The 18,989-nt window shown below is 44.6% G+C and overlaps 5 protein-coding genes across 5 annotated transcripts; 3 read left to right on the forward strand and 2 right to left on the reverse strand.

Moving 5' to 3' along the window:
• Positions 1-77: 77 nt before the first annotated feature.
• Positions 78-1,767, forward strand: L199_004072 (uncharacterized protein; the record flags this gene model as incomplete). The annotated part of the gene is made up of 8 exons (XM_064889800.1): positions 78-96; positions 573-681; positions 752-860; positions 919-958; positions 1,024-1,136; positions 1,213-1,363; positions 1,424-1,568; positions 1,701-1,767. 8 exons carry the CDS (start codon positions 78-80, stop codon positions 1,765-1,767), a joined length of 753 nt encoding a protein of 250 aa, XP_064745872.1.
• Positions 1,768-2,241: 474 nt separating this feature from the next.
• L199_004073 (uncharacterized protein) lies at positions 2,242-3,160 on the reverse strand (the record flags this gene model as incomplete). The annotated part of the gene is made up of 5 exons (XM_064889801.1): positions 2,242-2,326; positions 2,422-2,526; positions 2,614-2,846; positions 2,918-2,936; positions 3,117-3,160. 5 exons carry the CDS (start codon positions 3,158-3,160, stop codon positions 2,242-2,244), a joined length of 486 nt encoding a protein of 161 aa, XP_064745873.1.
• Positions 3,161-3,568: 408 nt separating this feature from the next.
• L199_004074 (uncharacterized protein) lies at positions 3,569-6,085 on the reverse strand (the record flags this gene model as incomplete). The annotated part of the gene is made up of 16 exons (XM_064889802.1): positions 3,569-3,719; positions 3,791-3,903; positions 3,966-4,099; positions 4,181-4,272; positions 4,334-4,490; positions 4,559-4,658; positions 4,712-4,776; positions 4,836-4,914; positions 4,979-5,053; positions 5,125-5,214; positions 5,278-5,349; positions 5,419-5,521; positions 5,652-5,730; positions 5,788-5,875; positions 5,939-5,956; positions 6,059-6,085. 16 exons carry the CDS (start codon positions 6,083-6,085, stop codon positions 3,569-3,571), a joined length of 1,443 nt encoding a protein of 480 aa, XP_064745874.1.
• A 454-nt stretch (positions 6,086-6,539) lies between these two features.
• Positions 6,540-12,212, forward strand: L199_004075 (uncharacterized protein; the record flags this gene model as incomplete). Its single annotated transcript, XM_064889803.1, has 14 exons — positions 6,540-6,759; positions 6,849-7,031; positions 7,091-7,140; positions 7,211-7,355; positions 7,407-7,461; positions 7,522-10,249; positions 10,369-10,477; positions 10,537-10,654; positions 10,732-10,856; positions 10,989-11,197; positions 11,307-11,527; positions 11,615-11,737; positions 11,799-11,982; positions 12,078-12,212. 14 exons carry the CDS (start codon positions 6,540-6,542, stop codon positions 12,210-12,212), a joined length of 4,605 nt encoding a protein of 1,534 aa, XP_064745875.1.
• Positions 12,213-13,772: 1,560 nt separating this feature from the next.
• Positions 13,773-17,799, forward strand: L199_004076 (uncharacterized protein; the record flags this gene model as incomplete). The annotated part of the gene is made up of 6 exons (XM_064889804.1): positions 13,773-14,446; positions 14,510-16,472; positions 16,526-16,584; positions 16,645-16,676; positions 16,733-17,041; positions 17,150-17,799. 6 exons carry the CDS (start codon positions 13,773-13,775, stop codon positions 17,797-17,799), a joined length of 3,687 nt encoding a protein of 1,228 aa, XP_064745876.1.
• Positions 17,800-18,989: the final 1,190 nt, after the last annotated feature.

Raw genomic sequence — 18,989 nt, forward strand, 5'->3', positions numbered from 1 at the left:
TCTTCTTCTTCTTCAACAACAACTTCTCCTCATCTTAAAACACCTCAACCCACAACAACCCCATCAGACAGCTCACAATGTCCGACCCCAACGACGGTATGTTTTCAATTTCGCGTTCTATCAGCTCTCAGCTTCAACCTATCGGATAAGTACATCTCGGAGAATCGCGAACAACATTCTATTAAATCACTTTTCACGATACACATTTCAGTGGATGTTCACCTCTTTCGCATCTCTGCCCTTCTCCCTCTCTTTCAGTTGAATGAGAAACAGGATTGATCAGCATCAGCATCCCATCGGAAACTACTCCTTTCCTCATTATATCCTACCCTTTCCTTTCTCTTTGGCTCAATCGTCATCTCGATGCCCAGTGAAAGTCAACATCAGTAAACGGCTCTTTCAGCTTCTCAACCCGTTCAGACCTTTCTTCACACATGACTTATTGCTCTCATCGTTATCTCGCCTTACCTGTCTTTATCATTTCCGCGTCGGTGTCGACTAACCAGCTCAAACCAAAAAACCGAAATCAACTGACAACTGACGACGTCTCAATTCTTCTTTTCCCCTTCCAGTATGGCAAGATCGAGAGGGATCACCTCGACGAGGCGACGACGGTGATCGATCGCCTAGAAGGGACAGATCGAGATCTCCAGCTGCCAAATCAAATGGTGATAGGGGGAGGTAAGTTTATGTTCCTTCATCTATAAAACAACGAGGACGGATGCTAACAAGAATTACTTGGATGACGTAGAGCTGAAGAAGGAGCCTCTCAAAATCAAGGAAATAACCTACACATCAGTGGTTTATCCAGATCTGTGGATGAGGCCAAACTTAGAGAATTCTTTGGTACTATCGGTAGAGTCAGTTAAATATCATATTATTTCCACCAGTCACTCAAGCTGATATATTGTTTCGTAGCCCGTCGTCAAAGCTCAAATCATGCTTGACCCTCATTCTCGTGAGTCAGATAGATTCTCAGTGAAATCCCGAGCACAATGATCTGACTAGAGTTTGTGATCACAGAGGAGTCAAGAGGATTCGGATTCGTAATGTTGGAAACCGGTGAAGATGCTCAATTGGCCATTGAAAAGCTTAGTGGTCAACCTCTCGAAGGTAAAACAGTCACTATCGCTCATGTGAGTTGAACTACACGAATCAGCGTTTCTGACAACTGATGAATACTGACACTCGACCTCGATATGCTGGGATTAGGCTAAAAGAGGTCGTGCGAGAACACCTACACCCGGTCGATACCACGGTGTGAAAGTTGACTCTGCCCCTCGATCTTACGGTGGTGGATACGATCGACCATACCAACCTCGATCTTACGATTCGAGATACGCCGATAGAGGACCTCCAAGATGTACGTCAGCTAACGTTGCTTTCGCGTCTGGACTAAGCTGATTGTTTGGTTGTGGTGTAGACGACGACAGAGAGCGACGATACGATGACAGACGATACGATGATAGACGATACGACGACAGGAGATATGAGGAGAGAAGATCTTACAGGGATGATCGAGACAGAAGAGATGATTACTATTCTAGAGATGCTCCAAGAGATGCAGGGTGAGTCGTTTGGTTTCCTTGACAAAGTCGTCATTTCCCTTTTTACTGAGTGATCGGTATTTTCTTTTTGTCTTCCTCCCTGTCATTGGGGATATGCCGAATTTAACATAACAGATATTACTCTTACCGTAGTGAACGAGGAGGATACAGAGAGGAAAGACCAAGGTACGACGAACGACCCCGATACGATGAACCGTAAGTGTTTTTTGTCCTTTCCTTACTCTCTTGGATTATACCGAAGGCGATGGCAATAGGCTAAGTCCAGCTTTTACACATCGTTGACAGAAAGCGATATGACGAGTGAGTGAATCTGTCGTCAGGCGGTCTTTCATAGCTGATTTATGGGGTTGATGCTTTCAGGAGACCTCGATATTGATCGTTATCAGCGGAGTTTCTTCTCTTTGCAACCCCAAAAATGGTCGTTCACCTGTAGATCACATGGATCGATAGGTATGCATTTGTGATTCCTACTTTGGATTTGCAGCGACACAAGATCCTTACTCATTCACCGACTGTGCGTTGCGTGGCTTGCGGAATGGACATATCATATGGGACATGAGAGTTCATTCGCATTTTCATTTGTGCTCATCAATTATCATTATGGTACAAACCATCACTCGAAATACTACTTCTTCTCCAACCATGTCGACGTCCTTACTGATACATACCGTTTTTAAGCCACTGGAGCACCATGCTCTCGAAGAACCTCCTTAGCATGCTCTTTAGCACCTTCAGATGTGTTAGGGTTGTGTAGAGTTCTATCAAAGCATACCAAAGAAAAGATCAGCCTTGGTGCATTAACAAAATAACTTAAAAGATAAGGATTATTCGAAATTATCATGATCATGCTTACGCTTTATAACCACCCAAGACATGATGTTCATGCTCTGTACCTTCCTTGAGAACTTTTTCGGCATGTTCCTTAGCTTGTTCAGAAGTATTTGGATTGGACAGTGTCCTACAGCATAGCAAATCAACGAATATCAGCTCAAACGTCACAAACTAACATAATATTGTATATAAGTATATAGATAGAAGTATTTACGCTTTATATCCACCTAAAACATGATGTTCATGCTTCATCTCCTCTCCCCCATCCGCATGATTGTGTGAATGTCCATCATGAGGATGAGCATGTCCATCGTGGGTGGTATGAGTATGATATCCATCGATAGTAGAAGCGGAAGCTTTGAATGTCGACACTGTAGGATCGTTCGAGAGGTCTACGCCTGCTTCCGTGAGTACTTGAGCAGCGTGGGCTTTGGCTTCGAGTGATGTCTGATGGGCCAATCTCGTCAGCTCATGTTTCTAAAAGGAGAATGGGGTGAAAAGGGGGTTATGGTACTTACATTGGGATTGTGGAGGGTACTGCCGAATGTATGAACAGGAAATTCAGTAATGTTTTCCTTGTGTGATATGGGACGGAAAGAGGGAATGTGGTTCATCTTTCTTTGGGTTCCCCTTTCTTTCCTTTCCTTTCCTTTCCTTTCCTTTCCTTTCATTCATTCTTCAAGAAGCAGAATGAATACCAAGAGGTGTATGACTCACGCTTTGTATCCACCCAATTGCCTGTGTCCATGTTCGCTCGACATTGTTGATCAGTTTGTCTGGTATTGTCGATGATGGGGTTTATGATTTACTTTTGGTGAGAAGAAGTAACAAAGAAGAAGCAACAATCCAATCTGACCACATTATCCTTGTTTATATGAATATATATATATATGCATATTCACCCGAGTCCAGTCAACCTCAGTCACCTCCTGTTGTACTTTGTTGACAAAAGTTGAGTAGACTAGCAAAATTACGACGAACATGACGTTCACTGATGGTGATGACGCCATGGGTACCTTTGGAATTCTGGAACCAAACAACCGTATTCGAGCTCAGCTTGGACCTCTAAATGACGTCTGTCTGTCTAATGGTTTGATCTATATGATACATGCATGTCATCGTATGGTATGTACAACTCTCCTGTCCATCTCCATCTCCATCGTCTTATCTTAACCAAAGCTAGTCAATCCACCTGCCCAACCACCACTCCTGCCTCCCCCTTCCCTCGTCAACTTGTCGACCTCGATCTTATGTGTCAGATGGTCAAGTTGAGCCGTCATGTTGTTCAACGCGATATATCGTTCTCTTGAAGATGTATTGCTATATTTCATAGCGTTTCCCAGCGATTAATCAGATACCCATCTTCATCAGAGTGGAAGGGAGAAACTTACAATCTGTCAAGGACTAACAAACCTTTCACTTGGTCTATCTTCCCTTTGATCTTACCATCAAGTATCAATGAGACGACCAGCGATTCAACTTCTCCTCGAGCGATATTGAGTGTCTTATAGTGACCAAAGTTTGTGAGCTAGATCCTACAAGGTACTGAGGAAATTGGTAGCTCGCCTTTGCTAAAGAATCCAATTCCATCCGTGTATACGGTTTAATGATATCGATTATATATTGAGTTCTCAATGATCTGAGTAAATCATCCACGAAATAATTGATGAAAGGATCGCCAGTGATAGTTGCTCGGTTGGCTATGACAAATTCAAATAGTATCAGCTGTGATGGAAATCTCACTCATAAAACAGCTAAACGTCGTCCATTGTCGTACTTACCCTTCAACATCTTCTCGGCTTCTTTGACATCTCTTCGCTGGTAGGCAGTCACCAAGCTGGTCATAGCGATGATCTGAGGATCGTTTTTATACCTATTCAACAAAATGATGAGCTACATCCTGGAATACGATGACCCAGACTGGGGAAGCTCACGGCTTGGTTTCTTGCGAATCAAAAGGATTGATCTCACTCCCCATCAACATGTAAGTCAATACCAGATACTTGAGAACCTGTATACGCTGGGAAGAACCTGATTCGTCGTATTGTCTGAACGATTCGAAAAGATCCGTCGAAGCTTTGGCCCAAGCCTCTATCATACACAGACGATATGTCAGCTGCATTGTATTGCGAGTGTCACAAATCTGATAGCTAACTCACTCTCCATCATCCACATCTTACCACCACATTCTTTGATAGCGCCGATCACCCTAGGATGGGGGATAGCATTCTTCACCTGCATAGCGGCGTTATATATTTCCTATATCGAAATAGGTAAGCGTACTCCACAAGGTGACGTTGTGTGATGCCCACTTTAAGCTTTCTATTCTCTTTCAAATCGCTGTACATCTGAATCTCGATCGCGTAAAGTTCGAGGACTGCATGCGAGTAAGCTTTCTGACATACTATGATGGGGATGATTGCCGAGGAAGCTTACGAAGTGATCCTTTCGATTGATCATCTGACGAGCTAGATCCATTCGTAGGTGCACAAGTAACGTGAAGCGATTTCAAAATCTGAGATAGCAGAAGGCAAGAGTGAGCTAAATATGACATGTGTCTCAGCAAATGCGAAACTCACAGGTGTCAATCTACCGTATTCTTTCCTGTCTAACCACAACTTAGCCAATTTCAAATTCGATTTCGTTGATAGTCGCTATTCACCATTCAAAAGGTCAGCTATCTGAACGGGATCACACCAGAAATTGGGGAAGAAGCTGAACCAACCTCATTTTTAGCTTCCTCACATGCTACTCTAGTAGCTTCGTAGAACTCTTCTAATGTATCTAAGGGTACTTTAGGAGAAAGAGCCGCGTGCTATATATCTCCCAGTCAGCTTGATTCACAAAGCCTCCAGTCGACACTGAATTGTTAATTGACCTTTCCTTCTCCACCGACATAATCGAGGATGTTATTAATCGATTTTTCGGCGTAATTCCTCGTTACGTGTGTCTGACAGATAGATAAGATACATAAGCTTACACCCGCTTCATCGAGAAATGTAATAGGAAGAAAGCTTACCTTGGTATAGCTCAATAGCTCTCTATATGTCTCTATAGCCTTTTCAGGTCGGTGGAGATGAAGGTAATTCATTTTTGTCATCTGTTTCAAAGCTTTAAATCCCCTATGACCAGCGACAAACTAACGGATTAGCAATTGATCTTTGCGCTCATACTTGAGATAGACAGGATGTATGAATTCGATTATCAATCAAATACGATAAATGTGATTCATGGTGGGAGTGATATACTCACCATTCCCCCTTCTCAGGCTGATCATCAACGATAGTCCTAAAAGCTTTCAACGCGCTTTCCGAGTCATCCTCTTTCAAAGCTGCTAAGTATATCAGCTTACTGCTCACCCGAGATAGAAGGAGGCGGGGAAGCTGACCTTTTGCCTTGTAATACTGATTCTCCACATCCCCTGCTCCATCCATATCTTCCTCGTCATCATCATCGTCGTAATCGAAATCGTACTCCTGGAGTAGAAGGTGATGAGCTATCTATTGGCTCTGAGGGACCGATGCAATCGAGAAGCTCACCTCGTCATCCGCTGCATCCTATACAGATTGAAGCATCCATGAATGATCAGCTCATGTACGGTTTCAGGCTGTACACGAAGATAGCGAGTTGAAAGATCGAGGAATAAGTGAGGGACTCACCTCCATCATGAATTCATCGTCGGACATGGTGATGATATTTTTCTTCGTTTGAATCCAGGTGGGAAGAAAGGATGATTCGGATGATACCTTCAGATCACTTGTAAATGGTCTGCTCGTGATACCCGTTGGGAAAGCAGACTGAGCTGGTATGGTATCTGCTGACTCGCTATATGAGGAATGTTGAGAGTCGAGTTCATCGACCAAGTAAGAAGCGGGGTAAGCGGTTGGAATGTCATCAGGCACGATATGACCTGTTGAATGGGGGTAGCATATAAACAGGTGCTGGTGACATGTAGGCCCTACCTACCTCGGTAAAGATAGCAGTAGTAGCTGCTTCGTATGGCATATGGCGTATTGGCGTACAGGGCATCATCATCGACAATAACAACTTACAGTATAACATGCCAATGAGACACCATGCGATGATCAACCTATAGCATCGGAACCAGACCCTTCCAATACCTATACGAACAAATCAACAATGGCAGAGCCACCTTCACTTCCTTACGCCCGAGATGAAGGGTCGACCTCTCAACCCCACTCGGCCTACCCTGCCTATCCTGTCGAAGCGTACGAGCCACACGAAGGATTTCTAGATGAGATCGAAGAGGAACATACAGAGATATCGGCTGCGTTGCAGTATTGGGCAGCGAAGAGACATAGAGGGAAGGGGAAAGCTAAAGAGGATGAGAATGATCTGTGTGAGTATATCGTTCAGATTATTCTTTGCTCTCTTGCGCACCCTACATAGAGAGTATATGAGCTGATATATGATATGGTGAATAACTAGCAACAATGAAATCATGGAGATTGAAATCAAAGTTGAAGACTGTAACAGCAGGATTATTCATCTGTCTAAATATAGGTGTAGATCCTCCTGATATAGTCAAAACGAATCCATGTGCAAAGACGGAATGCTGGATTGATCCTACTCAGCTACCTTCGAATAAAGCTATAGAAGCTATAGGCAGGAGTGAGTCCAATTTTGTCTTTTGTTTGACATCGATGTTGATAATTGGTATTGCATGGCAGACCTACATCAACAATTCGAGACCTTGAATCCCAAAGTCAAATACAAACCTGTAAGCTATAGACTATACATTCTTACTTTCGTGAATCTAGCTGATATCTATACGGTTGAATACTGCTTAGTTCCTAGACCCATCGATTGAAGAGACGAAGAAGCAATGTGTGAATATGCGTAGATCAGCTAAAGATGAGAGAGTGGTATTTTACTATAATGGTCATGGTGTACCTAAACCTACACCTTCGGGGGAGATATGGGTCTTCAATAAGAGTGAGTCAGCTCAGAATCTCTTACAAATTAATAGCTGACAGACGTTATCAGACTATACACAGTATATTCCTGTTAGTCTGTATGATCTGCAGGAATGGCTGGGATCGTGAGTTACCTTTTCACTCTTTCCACCAAGATGTGACTGACGTAAATGATATCCATTCAGGCCCTGCATCTACGTATGGGAATGTTCAGGTGCCGGAAACATCCTCAACAACTTTGCCAAATCTGCCGAAAGAAGGGATAACGAAGCTCGAGCTGCTCAAGCGCAAGCTGGTCATGCGGAGGGTTTACCAGGTTCACCTTATTCTGAAGCTTTACACTTAGCCGCTTGTCAAGCCAATCAGATTTTACCAATGTCACCGGATCTACCAGCAGATCTCTTCACATGTTGTCTTACCTCACCTATAGAAACTGCTCTGAGACATTTTGTTTTACAAGATCCTTTACGACGGAATGGTGGGCTAGATCCGAATGACCCCAGGTCGAGGATAACGGTAGATATGGTCATGCGTATACCTGGTGATTTGAAGGATCGACGTACACCTCTAGGAGAACTCAGTTGGATATTTACCGCCGTCACCGATACGATAGCTTGGTTATCTTTCCCTAGAGAGGTCTTCAATCGACTTTTCAGACAGGATCTACTAGTTGCTGGGTTATTTAGGAATTTTTTGCTGGCCCAAAGGATAATGTCGGCTTATCACTGTACACCGACCTCTATACCTGAAATTCCCTCAGCACATAATCACCCTCTATGGCATTCTTGGGATTTAGCTGTAGACGCATGTTTAGCGCAGTTACCTGAGCTCTTAGATTTAGAAGCCGCAAGGGAAGCAGGTCAGTCGAATATACCTCCCCTGAGCGTATATAGACCATCAACATTCTTCGCTCAACATCTTCAAGCTTTCGAAGTCTGGCTACAACATGGTGGAGCAGTACCTAATCGACTCGCGCCAAGACCCAAAAAGGGTGTACCAATACCTCGCTCTCCTCCTGAACAATTACCTATCGTCCTTCAAGTCCTGTTATCCCAATCGCATCGATTACGAGCTTTGATTTTGATATCGCGTTTTGTCGATCTCGGTCCATGGGCAGTCCACCTTTCGCTATCTATCGGAATATTCCCTTATGTCCAGAAACTCCTCGCGTCACCTGCAGTAGAGCTCAAACCGGTGCTGATCTATATCTGGGCTAGGATACTAGCTATTGATCGATCATGTCAAATGGACTTACTTCGAGATTCGGGATTCACCTATTTCACACAGATACTCGCGCCATACCCCCAAGCTGGATCGCTCGTCATCCCCAATGCGAACGAACATCGCGCAATGTCAGCTTTCATCTTATCCATCCTATGTCGGAATTTCCGTGTGGGGCAAACGGCCTGTCTCGGTGTACAAGTCTTCGACTCGTGTGTAGCTAGATTAGGCGAAGACGATTGGTTATTGAAGACTTGGTGTTTACTCTGCATAGCGCAATTATGGGCAGATTACGATGAAGCGAAAGCTCTCTTCATGCAATCTCAAAGACAGAACGAACTCCTAGGAGCACTTAGAAGTACCGCTGTAGAAGTCAGAGCAGCAGCTTTATATGCCTTTGGAACATTATTGGGAGCATCGAGCGCTCCTATAGAAAGCACCGATGCGAAAGGTGGAGGAGGTACTGGAGCTCAATTGGGGTTAAGTGATATACAGCAATTAGAAATTGAAGCGGGATTAGCATTCGCCTGTATGATGTCTGTGAAAGAGGATGCTTCGCCGATGGTTCGAAAGGAGTTAGTCGTAGTGATCAGTTGTGTGGTAAGGGAGTGGAGAGGTTGGTTGGTTTCTGCCGCATGGGCGTACTACGAACAGGAATCATATCTCTCTCGAACGGAGCGACAATCGAATGGAACGCATATCGAAGAGGAGGAAGAAGATATAGTATCTGAAGCGTTAAAAGAATGGACTTCGAACGAAGATAAAGAACCTCACGAACATCAACATAATCTCACCCTGCTCAGTTCGTTCAAGGTACTTTTCGAAACGCTATTGGATCTTTCGGTGGACCCACATACGGAAGTCGCTCTGATGGCTTCGACAGTGGTAGATTACATTATAGCTTTATTGGTTGATTCGGCATTTACAAGAGTCAAAGGTTCAGCTGTAAGAAATCTATTGAAGAGACATTACTCCTCTAATCGTCCCAGAACATTATCTAGACAGGTCTCAGCAGCCTTTTCAGAAGGCGGTAAATATCCTAATGGACCTTTGACCAACTCCACTCAACTCAAACCTCCTCAAATGCAACGAAGTAATACGAATGTTTCTGAAACGGGCAGTGGATCCAGTTCGTTGAAACGAAGTGGAAGCGTTGCGAATGCCCTAAGGAGTTTGGCAAGTATGACTGGTCTAGTTGTTCCTCCCGATTCACCTGATTCGATCAATTCTCAAAAAGAGAAAGAAAATGAATTTATGAAAATCACTCAACCGAAAATACCCTTATCAGAGACTAGTGGAGGGTATAAATCACCTTATCCTGATCATGGCCACGAACGTATATTACCTTCTTCTCCTGCTCCTGGTCCGGGTCCAAACGGACCGTCCAGGAGTAGATCAGCTTATGGGTCTGCCTTACCTCGATCCGCTACTGCTGGTACAGGCGGATTAGTAAAAGCTTCAAGTGTGTTAGAAGCTTTGACGGCAGAAGATATGGAGAGATTACATTTTAGAAGATCGAAAGGATCGGAAGCTAATACGGATATTGATGGAAGGTTTGGGAATAATGGATTACCTCGATCGCACGATTTGGGTTTGGGAATGGTAGCGAAAGAAGTGAAAGATGATGTTTTGCCGCTTAGGAGTGGGTTCTTCGATTGGGCAATGGAGTATTTCAGAGAACCGCAGATGAAGGTGAGTGAATCGACTGATAGGAGGTGATGAGATAAATTACATCTATGATTTATAACTACGGAAGGATATTATAGTTTGAAAAAGTTGGTATATTAACGTGGTGTACTTTCTATGATTAGGCACCTGACGCGGACGAACCTGGCTCGACGATTTACAACGAACAAGCTTGGAAACACCTTAGGAACGAGCAGATGGTAGAAGATAGTCGAGCTGCAGAGGGATATGCAGGTGAGTATTGGAACTTTTTAATGACAATGGTCACAGCTAATTGCCTGGATGATATACAGCCACACACGTATGGAACGTCGAAGCTGGTACTTTGCAGAATGATTCATGGCCATTACAATTGGCTTTCCACTCTTATGACCCTGTGATAGCCGTTACGGACGATGCTGATAATGTCTGGTGAGTCGATTTTCACGGATACTTACTACCGAAATACATCTAAAAATTATAGCTGATCTCGCTTTTGCGCGATGTAGTATATGGGATTGGCAATCAAAGAGGAGATTAAACAAGTTTAGTAATCAGAATATACCTGGAAGTAGCATCTCTTCGGTTCATTTCATTAATGAGATGGCGAGTAGTTTGATGCTCACTGCTTCGAGTGAGTGTAATACTATACTCCGGTTTTGCATTCCATCTTACCCTCTCACGGCTTCTGTCTCTGACAGCTCCCCAGCCTGTGATATGAAATTACAAGTTATACTAATTGACTAATTCTGTTCGTCCCCGTTAGCCGAAGGAAGTATCAGGATTTTCCGAGATTACGAGACACCCAACGAAACTGCGCTGGCATCTACCTTCCGGGCAGTATCGGAGATACATCCCGTAGCTCACAGTAGTGGTGTATTGACTGCTTGGGAGCAGCAGAAAGGACATTTGTTAGTTGGAGGGGATATGAAAGTGGTCAGGTTGTGGGATGCTACTGTAGAGAGACATCTGAGGGTTAGTACTGATACCAACCACACAACACTCCATACAGCGATGTCTTGAGGTTACTACCTTGTCTACCAATCCATCAATGGGAGTTGTGTAGCTGACAAGGATCTCATAGGACATCGCTACTCAAGCCGGAGCGAATCTGACGGCGATAGCTTCGGACGAACCCGAAGGGAATGTATTCGTCGCAGGATTTGGAGATGGAGTAGTCAGGTTGTTCGATAAGCGTGCGGAAGATGCTGGCGAGGTCGTATTGAGGACCTGGAGACAGCATAAGATCTGGATACAGAGTGTACATCTGCAGAGAGGTAGTATGAGGGAGTTGGTTACTGGAAGGTGAGAGGTTATTTCTTGGCAGACTCGGCATGACCCCAATTTTCACTTTACCCGATACTGATGTTTCTTATATTCTCTCGCTCACAGTATGGATGGTGAAGTCCGAGTGTGGGACGTGAGAAAACCTGATGAACCGCTGTATACTATACCGAGAAGGGACGAGGGTCTGATGGCTTTGGCCGTACATACCGGAGCGTCTGTCCTGGCTAGGTAAGTGAAACTCAAAACATGCGTGTAAAACAACATTCATTGATTATTTTGGGTGGTATAGGACATCCGGCTTGACTTCGCATTCGACAAGACAAGAATTAGAAATTACAGGGTTCAGTGATCCCTTACATCCGATCCGATTGGCTAAATTGAACTTACCGACTTCACCGGCGTATAATAACCCTCTACATAGTCATAGGATCAATGGGTTTATGCCTAGCGCCGCTTCTCTGGTATTCCATCCTGTGAGTTCGATGGTTCTCAAAAAATCGACCATATGATCCGTGCATCAGTTCATAGTCGTATCCAGTTTTTCGGCTAATTGCTTGTTTGTCTCCAGGTTGAAATGATGATCGCCGCAGGTGGCTTCGATGCCTCTGGAACAGTAAGATTATATAAATGTCCCACACCCAAATCTGCCATCGCTACGTGGGAACAGATGAATGGGAATGGGAGTGTTAGTAATTTCAACTAGTCCCCAAGCGGAAGCAAGACCTTGGGTTGTTTGATCACTTTATGTTACTATCTTTTGTCCTTTTGGGGTGGGAGGTTCAGTGATCCAGTTGGAACGGAGGATATGGAGTCGGTAGCACAGACGAATAGTATCTTGGTAGAAGACATTTTGTAATAGTATTTAAATTGATCAGAAGAAACAACGTACACTGCAGTATCATCTCCATTAATCATTAAGGAAAAATTAGCTAGGTATAGAAGATAACAAATAATCATGGAAATGCATGTATAATGATGAGCGATTGATAAACAAGTCTTTGGGGGTGGTCGATATCTACTGTAAGACATTTGAGCCGTGGGGGTGCGATCACCATCGTCCCATAGCAAAATGCACTCGTAAGCTTATAATGCCATGAAAGTCAAGGTTGCCAACACAGCATTTGCTATCGTGAATCTTGGCACTAACCAAGAAGAAGGGGACCAAGCAGATTGTTTACTCATAAGTTACCTTTTACTTACCGTTTATTTACTTGGTGTCGATCGATCACCTTGAGTCCAAGTTGAAATCGAAATCTTGGCCCGAAGGCATTACAAAGTATTTCCTTATGATCCATTACAAACTATATCGGGAACTGGACAGTGAACTATAAATGTGTTAATTGATTGATCGGTCTGGTCCGCCTACACCCCGTTTAATACGGCCGACCCATGACAGAGTGAGTGTTTTACTCCACTCACCTCCAAACTCAACTCCCGTTCAAATCTTCATCATCACTGCCTAGTGTACCTACACATATCACATCTCTCACCATCGTAGTCTGTCATCACCAATACGACAGGACAACCTCAAGGCTAGACATCCCCGTCGATATTGTAGAAAGGAACACACAAACACAGGATAGACTAAGATAGGAAGAGGAAGATCAGTAAGTTATTTGAATCAAGTCTGGATCTTTCACCATTCCTTGTAAACCCACATAAGATCCTTTCAAAACAAAAGCCATCTTGAACACCCCATTCCCTCTTTTCATACATACGCTTTACGCGTGTTTTTCTCTTTTATACGAGTATAAACGCACATCTTGACTGTAGCTCTCCTTGATCGTACAGTGATACATCATTCTTTGTTTTGGTGTTTGTTGTAACATACACACACACGTTTTAGTCCAATCTATCTCTCGGTCCGATGGATTGTATCGAGTTTTGATTGCCTATTCAAATTATACTAGACCAACATCAAACACATTCCTCCCCACACTACCTGAATTTACCGTGGCTTGACTCATCGTAACAACGTGATACACCCACACATACTCGGGTTGTTTGTTCTGGGAGAGACAGATAACTGACTCGATTTCACCTGTTCTCCATTTCCAGCAAAATCAATCACAGCAACACGTAGACTATCATCTGACGAACACCAACATCATCATCTTTTTTGTTCATGTTCATGCTCATATCATCATAACGATCTATACTGAATATCCGCCACCGATCTCGTATATTCACATCATCGATAAATCTTAGAATTAGGTTTGGTTTGGTTTGGATTGCTTTGGAGTAACGAAGGAAAGGAGGCATCATGCCCATCATTGCTCTAGGAGCTGATGAAGGGTTATCTGCACTCGATTCAGTGTTAAATGAGAAATCACCAATAGATACTTTTGATCTTACCGATTCTCCAGAGGTCAATCAGTTCTCACCGAAATCGAAAGACGACGCGAGATTAGGTATAGATACTGGATTAAAACAGTCTGCTGCTAATTATCCTACACCAACCTCTCCTATACGGACACCCGCACCCCCTTCCCACCCTCACTACCAACACCAACATTATCATACTTACCAAGATGTGGACGAAAACGAACTGCAGAATTCGCAAGCTGGTCCATCACACCCCCATCGAGCTATACCTCCACCACCTAATCCACGGAGACATCGATCGGGAGTGTTGATGTCTCGAGTCAGAGCTGCGTCGAGCGGATCAGCTATCAAATTCACGTCGAACCCTCATGGAAGTAAGAGTCATGGCGATTTGGCCTCTTTTGGTGGATTTACGAGTCTAGACGATGACGAGGATGAAGATGAGGTGGATGACGAGGTGGAACAGTTGGATTTGGCTGAGGACCAACCTGGATCGAGTAGTAGAAGGAGATTCAGATCGGCGAGTAGAGATGGATGGAAGAGACATGTGAGCGATCCTCATAGAAAGCCTAGTGTGGACGAAGGTGGAGAAGATAACGTCTGGGACAATTCGTGAGTTTCAGCTGGCGTAGAGAAATAGATTGATAGCTGATACAGCTGGATTGTAACTAACAGCGCGCGGTACTACCACCACTTACACTCACGCCCACCATCACGGAATGGATCGACGGCAAATTCACCTGAACATTCACCTGTCCTTCGATCTCGATCAATCACCTCTCCACATACTTCCCCCATCTATGTTCGTCGGAACCTCACATTACCTACCAACGGTCCTGGGCCCCCTCAACCTAACCCAGGAGTATCAATATCCCTCTCGCCCAATCAGCATTTCCTCCAAACTCACCTCCCGCCTACCTTCCATCATGGCGGATCAAGTCCTGAAGGATCGATACCAGAACATCATGGACCCGCTATGGTTTTCACGCCTACGACTCAAGAATGGAGGGATCTGCAGACAACGCCAGAGTGGCAGGAGATACATGGGACGGGAAATAAGGATCATCAGAGTAGAGATATGGAGCCTTCGTTCAGCGGGTCTAGCTCAGAAGATGAAGGGAAAGGATCAGTCGACAGTGCAAGTGGAAGTGGGCAAGGAAGATCAAGATCGATATCGTCGAGTATGCTTCTCAAGCCGGACCGACAGAACTCACCTCAAAGGAGCACTCATAAACGACCTGCTCTGCATACTTCTGTATCGGCAGAATTTCTGGGATCGGAAAAGCAACATACCCCTGATCCTGGCTCACCGGTACTTTCTCCAGCAGATGAGCGTCAAGAGATAGAGTTCAAAACTTCCAGATCCAATATCCCAGTCTTCAACCCTGTTATAATAGCTCCCAGCCCGATCATGCCGGTAGCTGATAAAGTGGCAACTTCGATTGATGATTCGCCCACAAAGTTGTCTACTCATTCTACCCCAGTCACACCTGTTGATTCTACTCATGATCACGATGCGTACCATCATAAGGCTTTCGACGATGATGAGGATATAATCTTGGCTGATCCCCATGCGGACCCTCCTGCAAGATTCGCTTCGATTGGTAGACGAGATAGTCTACGAGTGGTTAAGAAACCCGGTGACGCCCCGCCTTTACCTAGAACCAAGACGAAGAGAGAATTAGAAAGAGAGAAATTACTTTCAATGGTTGATGAGGAACTGGAAGCCGATAAACATTCACCGCCGCTTGATGAGAGTAACGGATGGGGCGGTGGAGTCCAAGTGATCGGATCCGGTTTAGCTTTAGGCTCAACTCCCCCCGCATTGGCTGAAGTCAGGATCGATCCGTCTGATATGACGACTCGATCAACTTCTGCTGATCCTGTCTTACATGGGAAACCTGAACCATCTAATCCATTCGAAAACACCTTTTCCCAGATGAAGAGCATATCTTTACCTGGAAAACCAAAAGCTCCACTTAGTATCCCCTCAGCAACATTCAAGCCTTCACCATTACAAGCTTCACCAGTGAATGCGCCGTCCGGTCTGCAGACCCCCTCCTCATCAGCGACTTCACCTGCGGAAACGCCCAATAACGTTACGTCGCCTACTCCCACTGTACCTGGACCAGCAAGTTTAGCGTCGATAAGGGATTATGCAAAGTCCATTTCTAGATCTAGACATCCTTCAGTCGAGAAATCTCTCGGTAAAGATGCTTCTCCACCTATGTCACCTCGATCTCCTCGAAGGAGGGATACCAACAGAGTATCACTGGTAGCTGGTAGGGTCGTTCAGCCATTCGCTATACCCCCTTCAACGGCATTACCACCTCAGACTAGACCTCAAATGGATAGGAACCCCTCATTGCAATCCTTCTCGCCCTTCCGATCTCCCGCTCCGGAATCCAGACCTTCCAGTGCGAACAGTATACCGCAATTCCCCAGACTTGACTCGACGATATCCATCGCCCCGTCTACGCTTGCGCCTAGCGAGTGTCCGACGCCGACGGACGAAACTGCTGGAGGAATTGGGGGAAGAGGTATAGACGATTATGTGATTCTGAAAGAGGCGGGTAAAGGGGCCTATGGATTGGTGATGAGAGCGAAGGTCAAGGGACCAAAAGGGGAACCTGTAGGAGTGAGTTGGCGTTTTCATGGTAACGGGGGACTAGCTGACGAATATGTATTTAGGATGAAGTGATCATCAAGTATATCATTAAGGCCAGAATTCTGGCGGATTGCTGGAAGAAGTGAGTACAGTTGAGAAAATAGCCGATTCCAATGCAACAGCTGACGAATTCGCATCGCAGGCATAAAGTTCTTGGTCCAATTCCAGTTGAGCGTAAGTGATACCATGGTTGTTGGTATGATAGGTTCAATCACTGATGAATCTCATAGTCCACGTGATGGATCAACTCCGACATCTACTGTATCACAAACCCAACAAACCCCTTCCCTGGGACCCATCGAGAGCTCGACATGACGAATCGCCAGCGTTACCAACCGCAGATAGCCCAAGAAGTCAAGCTAGCTCTTCGTTCAGAACACCAGAATCCAACTGGTCTTCGGCCCACTCGGACAAAGACGCAGACTCTTTTGTATCGACGCAAAAATATATTGCAGCTGAGATTAAGACTAGTCCTGAGAGGGGACACCCGAATATCGGGAAATTATTGGATTTCTTCGAGGATAGGGAGTTCTACTATTGTGAGTGTATCTACAATATCACGCTAAAAGATCGTAGTCTGTCTAAGGATGATCATACTGTCGAAGGAGGCTGTATTTGTACAATGCTAACCTCGATGTTTTTCACAGTGGTAATGCCTCGATTTGGTACTGGATTAGATCTATTCGACCGAGTGGAGTCCTCACCAACCGGCTTAGAGCCCTTCGAAGTACGATCCTTACTTGGTCAACTTACCGACGCTGTACGATTCCTTCATGCCAACGGGATCGTTCACCGAGATATCAAAGATGAGAATGTGATCTTAGATGGACAAGGACGATGTCAATTGATAGATTTTGGCTCGGCCGCCCACTGGAGACCTGGAAAACGTTGGGATACTTTCTCCGGTACACTTCATTATGCCTCACCTGAGATTCTCCGAGGAGAGATGTACGGTGGGAAAGAGCAGGATATATGGGCATTGGGAGTAGTAGGTTATGTCTTACTTGTTGGCGAAACTCCATTCTCGGAATTACCCGATGAGGTCTTAGAAGGATTGACCGACCCGGATTCGAGAGCTGTTCAAGTATTGGTCGAACGATGTAAGAATGGACATGAGGATGAAGGATTGGAATCCGATGGTGGAGGAAGACTGGAAGATGCGATGGATTTCGTGAAGTGTTGTTTGGAGTTGGAACTTGGTGATAGACCTACAGCGGAGGTGCTGGTTGATCATCGGTATCTGGTTGGGAACGGAGGATGGACGGGGAAGAAAGGTTGGGTGGGGATGAAGAAGTAGAATGACAATCGGGTGCGAAAGACTCGCTTTTACACTTCCACATTGCAGAGCAATTGATACATCATCAACAATCTCTTTTTTCTCTTTCCATAGCATATACTTTTATATCCATATTTGTTTCTCTCATCCGTTCGTATCTTGTCAGAAAGGATTCCTTTTTTGCATTCCTTCTCCATCTTCGTTCTCTATATATGTACTTGTCCGATTTGAGTGCGAGATATACATCATGACCATGCTACCTATATCATGCAGATTTTCACTACGACCTCGGCCCAGATGGTGGCATGCTGATGATGTAAACTTGATTCCAAGCCGGAGCTAAAGTCAGGAACAGAACACCCAGAACACCCAATGGAAAGGACCCTTTATTGTCTAATTGTGATGGTGGCGTGTGACCAATCCCTAATTATCCGGGCGTTTCATCCAGTTCCATATCGTCAAATCAGATCACTCGTTTTTAATCGACTGATATGATCAGTCAGGGTGGAGTGGGAATGATACGTCATTAATCCAGGTGCTAAACGATGCCTTATCTTGGTCCTGTGTAAGTACCCGGTTGTTTCTTATCTCCTCAGTCATCGGTAACGCCGGTAAGACAGCCAAGACATTACCAGGATGAGAGATACAGATAGACGAGGTATGAATGATTGAATGGGATGGGAAGGATTCGTGTCTATGTCACTTCTACTACCAAAGGTGCTTGAGATTTATTGGATACTAGACATACCATTCGACTTAAAAATATACCAGCAGAGACGGAAGTGAGGACTGCAAGATATTGTAGATAGGAATAATTGGATACGAACAGTAGCACGGCACAAGCGACGATCAATTAAGCGAACCTCAAACTGAGAGCAAGTCGGAACATCTCGCTTGTAACTCACAACAAGGTTATCTATCTGTCTGTCTTGCACCTGTTTCACCACTTCGCTTGGGTTGGACTGGACGAGTGCTCTGAAAAGGATTTTCACCTATACATCGTATAGAATAGGTGAAATAGAGGAGAAGGGGAGTTGAAAGAACAACATACAGAATACGAAAGTGATTGCTTCTTTCCTTTCACCAACTTGCGACGACCTCCCACCCGGATTAGAAAGGATCAAAATATCATATCAACATCCGACGTGGATTCATCAACACATCAATACATCATCAGTAGAACGAGTCGGGAACAATGAAATCATCATGAC

Source organism: Kwoniella botswanensis, chromosome 1 (assembly GCF_036426115.1).
Source record: "Kwoniella botswanensis chromosome 1, complete sequence".
Classification (NCBI taxonomy): Eukaryota; Fungi; Basidiomycota; class Tremellomycetes; order Tremellales; family Cryptococcaceae; genus Kwoniella; species Kwoniella botswanensis.